A 1,027-nucleotide genomic window follows, 5' to 3' on the forward strand; every position below is an offset into this window, starting at 1 on the left:
TTATATTAAGACATTAAACCTCAATTTCTATATCAAAGTCATAATTGGATTGATTGGCATGCTGGAATTAAAATTGATCAGTTTAGCATACATAATAATATATAGCCCAAACATTGCCTATACAGAACTCTTTATAAACAGTACGTTTGGGATTCTCTTAATACAATTGTACTATTAACGTTTATCTCATTAATAATAAGCGTATTATTATATTCATAATTTAAAAAAAATACATACATAAAGGTAACTTATATTTTATTTTATAACAAAAATTGCTGAATTGAAACATTAAAGTACACAATAATAATAATAATAATAATAAGCGTTTAAAAAATTGTAAGCCTTAAATAAAGGAAGTATGTAGTAATAAAAAAATTACAAACATATTTATTTTTTTTCCCCTAATAAAACCATTATATTTTAGGAATACATGGCTTAGCGTTCTTTTTCTTTTCTATCTCTTGTTTTTTTGCTTCTATAGATGTGTTTAGTTTGATAACTTCTTGTTCATTTTCTACTATCCGTTTAACCATTTTATTCATCTCTTCAATCAAAGCAGTTCTCATGTTGTACACAGAGACTTTTGAACACTGTTCTTTCCTGTAATTTTAAATAAGACCATTTAATAAATAATTGAAAATTGTATTTATTGTTTTTTTTTTTTTTATTATTGTGGTGATTGTAGTATATTCTAGGTATAATAAAAATTTGTTTTGTAAAATGGTTAAATTAAATACAAAGTTTTACTTTGTAGCTTTTGTTATATTTTATAAATAAAAAAAAAGGAATATTCAACAAATATAATCATCTAATATAGATAATATTTTCGCCGTTTTAGATTCAAAGCAGAGGGAAAGAATGTAGTATTGATTTTACAATGATGTGTGTGTATGTGTGTGTGTGTGCGTGCGTGTGTGTTTTTCTGTCTGTCAGCAACATTTTAGGTAGTAAAAATGCTCCAATTTTTGAGATCAGCATCCTTTAATGTAGTTAGTACTTATGGAAAATTTCGAGTAATTTTCAAAAG

General features: G+C 24.7%; 1 protein-coding gene across 1 annotated transcript in view; it reads right to left on the reverse strand.

Moving 5' to 3' along the window:
- Window positions 1–238: 238 nt before the first annotated feature.
- LOC100161913 (BRCA1-A complex subunit Abraxas 1) overlaps window positions 239–1,027 on the reverse strand; it is a 7,647-nt gene continuing 6,858 nt past the window's right edge. Inside the window, exon 6 of the mRNA XM_001945582.5 lies at window positions 239–600. Within this exon, the coding sequence (XP_001945617.1) occupies window positions 414–600 (187 nt within the window). The 3' untranslated portion in view covers window positions 239–413. The remainder of the gene's footprint in view (window positions 601–1,027) is intronic.

This window comes from Acyrthosiphon pisum, chromosome X (assembly GCF_005508785.2).
Source record: "Acyrthosiphon pisum isolate AL4f chromosome X, pea_aphid_22Mar2018_4r6ur, whole genome shotgun sequence".
NCBI lineage: Eukaryota > Metazoa > Arthropoda > Insecta > Hemiptera > Aphididae > Acyrthosiphon > Acyrthosiphon pisum.